Consider the following 3,736-nt stretch of genomic DNA (forward strand, 5'->3'; position numbering starts at 1 on the left):
TTCGTCTTAAGTTTTCTATGCCAAATCCATCGTCTACTTTATGAACAAAGGGGAAACACGAAACGTCCACATATTTGTCACTCAAATCGAAACCTAATTTTTAATAGTTTTTCTTTTTAACGCTTTGAGCTTCACGCATCCATTTGCATTTATAGAAACACGTTTTTGTTGGGGTTTTTTATGGCTGCAGATTTCAGAAAAACAAACATATAACTTTATATGCATTTAAGTAAAATACTTACCAGTTCTGCCCGGCATATCAACCGTCCAGGACACTAAACAATGTGCAACCTTAAACTTTTATAGTCTGTTAGCAAGAATTCGGAGAGAACATATCACCCATCTGGCGGTCTAAAAACAAGGACACAAGCAGAATGACGTCAACCTCATTCATTCTATTGATGTTATGCATTTAGGTATAATACTCACAACATCTGCCAGCCGTATATAACGTACCAACACACAAAACTATGTGCAACCTTAAACGTTTATAGACTGATTGATAGAATTTATCGAGATCTATCTAATCTTTGAAATGACTGGCGAAAAATAAATAACAAACAGCTGAGTGGCGTCAATTTCGTTCAATCTATATCATATGTTTATTTTTTTTTTAATGTTTTCGTTTTTCTTCTTTTTTTTCTTCTCCCTTTATCCCCCTCCCCCAACCAAGGTTACAGTGTGGATAAGACTGACTCCTACAGGCTAATTCTCATCTTAATTGGAAGTGTTGGTCTTCTGACAACCTTCATTCTGGGCTCTAGTTATCACTTCGCCAACCAGAGACAGAAGCAACAACTACAGTCATAGAAGCAGCTGCAAGAACGCCAAGAACGCAGTTTTTCCTGACTGCGGCAGTTAACGGGTTAAATGCAAATGATGATGAAAAGCAAAATAGTAAAGTATGGCGGCTATATTGTCGGAAATCCGTCAATTGCCGGACATTTTACAGTTCTGTAAAAGTTATCAATGTTTCAAAGAGACATACACGCACATACACACACAAACATAAACACACACACACACACACACACACGGAGAGAGAGAGAGAGAGAGAGAGAGAGAGAGAGAGAGAGAGAGGGGGAGAGAGAGAGAGATAGATAGAGAGAGAGAGAGAGTTAATAGAAATTTGTTTATTGACGTGGCATTCATAAAAATGTATAAATATAAAGTTAAAAATTTATGGCGACAATGTTTATATATAGACCGTCTGCCGTCTATATATGAACCAAGATCAAAAGGTTCCAATTTTTTGTCTCGAAATAAAAGTGAAATTTAAGTTCATTCATATATCTAAATGTGCATTTAAAAAACCTGAACTTCATTAATAAGGCCCTTTAGGTAACAATACAGTCTAACACAACACAACTACGTCACAATACCTACGAGTTATTGGTGTCACCTGTGACCGGTGACACCAAAATGAGACAAAAAGAACTCAATAACCAATGATAATTTGTCAAGCATCAAACGTTATCTAGTTAGATATACACAAAAAGACACAATCTGAAACAATCATAATGCAGTAGTGTTACTAAATATTGGAGAAAATGTTGCTGTTTGGCATCATCGGTCACAAGCAACATAGAATGCAAATACATTATTTCATAAAAATTAAACTGGACAAACTAATAATATACTCGACTTGGTAATATGTAACGATGATTATTGGATCAACAATATTGACCATTTGCCCTCGGTGAGGAAAAGTGATCATGACTCACTCCTTAAAAATTTCATCTGCCAAACATCCTTTATCTACATGTTTATTTTGATTATTTCAAAGGTAATTACAATGCTTGTAGAGAAGACCTGAATGCCATGAATTGGAATGCTCTTGAAGGCTACGGTGTGAATGAATCGTGGGTGTTTTTTAAAGACAAACTAAAATTTGTAGAATCTAAACACAATTAATTTAAGACGTAATAATTTTTTTAGATCGAATAAACCGTTGTGGTTAACAAAAAAAAAACGTTAAACGTACAATCAATAAGAAACATAAATTGTACAACAAATAATTTTCATAATTATGTCAAGGTTAGAAATAACACCAAATGCATGGTTCAAAATACTGTGAAAACGTATGAATGCACATTGGCACACGAATGTAAGAATAATCCGAAAGGCTTTTGGAGATAAATCAACAGAAAGTTGAAAAGAAAACCAGGTGTTAGTGTCTTACTGAAAGATGATGGTGCCAAGGTTACTTCCGATATAGATAAAGCTAATGTTTTAAATGATTATTTTTCATCTGTTTGTTCAAGAAGACATACAAATATACCAACTTTTAATGTTACAAATCAATTAAACGCTCTCGATTTTTATATTACACAAGAAGACATACTTGCCAAATTGTTGAATTTAGACGTGACTAAAAGCATGGGGCCCGATTCCCTCCATCCGCGTTTGCATAGGGAAGTGGCCTTTGAAATATTATCACCGCTATCAACAATATATAATAAGTCTCTTTAATCTGGTACCTTACCAAATGAATGGAAACAAGCCAATGTCAGGTTTATAGATTAGTATATGTTCTGGATAGGATAGGCTTTTCTGGGTTTTTTTTTCATATTCTAATATTACTTTTACTAGAGGGGACAAGTTTAAGATTTTTGTTACTAGATGCAAAACAAATATAAGACAAAACTGGTTCGGTATTCGTATTGTCCAGAAATGGAACAATTTGAAATTTGAAACAGAGAATGCAAAATCTGTGGATTATTTCAAGGTGTTAGTAGACAGGGAATTATATGATGAGAGATTTATATATGACGAATGATAGTTGTTTGCCCTACTGTTGACATGCCTTTCAATGTTGTATGTAAATATCATGCATTGTTACCTTATTATGGTTATCTTCTATATGTATGGATGTATGAGTGTATGTGTGTGGGTAGGTTGTTGGCGTGTGTGTTGTTCTTATGTTTGTACATCACACATACATGAGTGCATTTAAGTTGATATACTATCTTTACCATGTGTGTCATAATTGTAATCTTTCTATCAATTTAATATTAAGGGCACTCAAGGGATTTTATCCTATTTCGCCCTATACCATATGTTATGTTATGTTATGTTGTAATAGTATTGCATTTGCTTATGACCAGCAATGTTTAGAAACTTTTGGAATAAAATGTTGGGCAAGAATGTGACCAAAGCATAAATTAATTGAAAGATATGGTTTCACTTATGACATTTGACCGGTGGCACCATGACTGATGTCACAAGCAATACCAAATTGCAATTTCGCCAATAATATTATCATTAATTTCAGCCAAATGAGTGCAATAATCACAGTTAATATGGAATTTCATAAAATTTCAAAAACCAAATACCTAAAAAAGTATAAATGAGCCAAGGTCAAAAGGTGCCCGCCTGATACCAGTGTTAAGAAAATTTGATTTTTACTTAATTATGGGCTGTTTTCATTGGGTTAATGCTTGTAATTAATTGATAATATGAGGAAGAGATGAAATGAGCTCAACATACTCTGTTCAACAGAATATGAAATAAACAACTTGAAAGTGATATTTGAATGCTGTTTGGCATGTGCTTAAAACGAGGTCAACGCATCACCTTTTTAGAAATCATGTAGAAATGAAATGTGATGTTTTAGCTCACGTGATTGAAATTTGACTAATAGTATAAAGTCAAAATTTACTTTTAAACGCAATTGCAGTATATCACATTTCTGATTAAGTTTCATATAGAGTTCTTAAAAAGTTGGTGTTGCTTG

General features: G+C 33.7%; 1 protein-coding gene across 4 annotated transcripts in view; it reads left to right on the forward strand.

Moving 5' to 3' along the window:
* LOC144979763 (monocarboxylate transporter 7-like) overlaps positions 1–3,528 on the forward strand; it is a 29,320-nt gene extending 25,792 nt beyond the window's left edge. For all 4 annotated transcript variants that reach the window (XM_078926801.1, XM_078926798.1, XM_078926799.1 and 1 more), the window contains exon 6: positions 674–3,528. In XM_078926801.1, coding sequence (XP_078782927.1) covers positions 674–810 — 137 coding nt within the window. In that variant the 3' untranslated portion in view covers positions 811–3,528. The remainder of the gene's footprint in view (positions 1–673) is intronic.
* The last annotated feature ends 208 nt before the right edge of the window (positions 3,529–3,736 follow it).

This window comes from Berghia stephanieae, chromosome 9 (assembly GCF_034508935.2).
Source record: "Berghia stephanieae isolate SIO BIC M18660-M18661 chromosome 9, UCSD_Bste_1.3, whole genome shotgun sequence".
NCBI classification, from domain to species: Eukaryota; Metazoa; Mollusca; class Gastropoda; order Nudibranchia; family Aeolidiidae; genus Berghia; species Berghia stephanieae.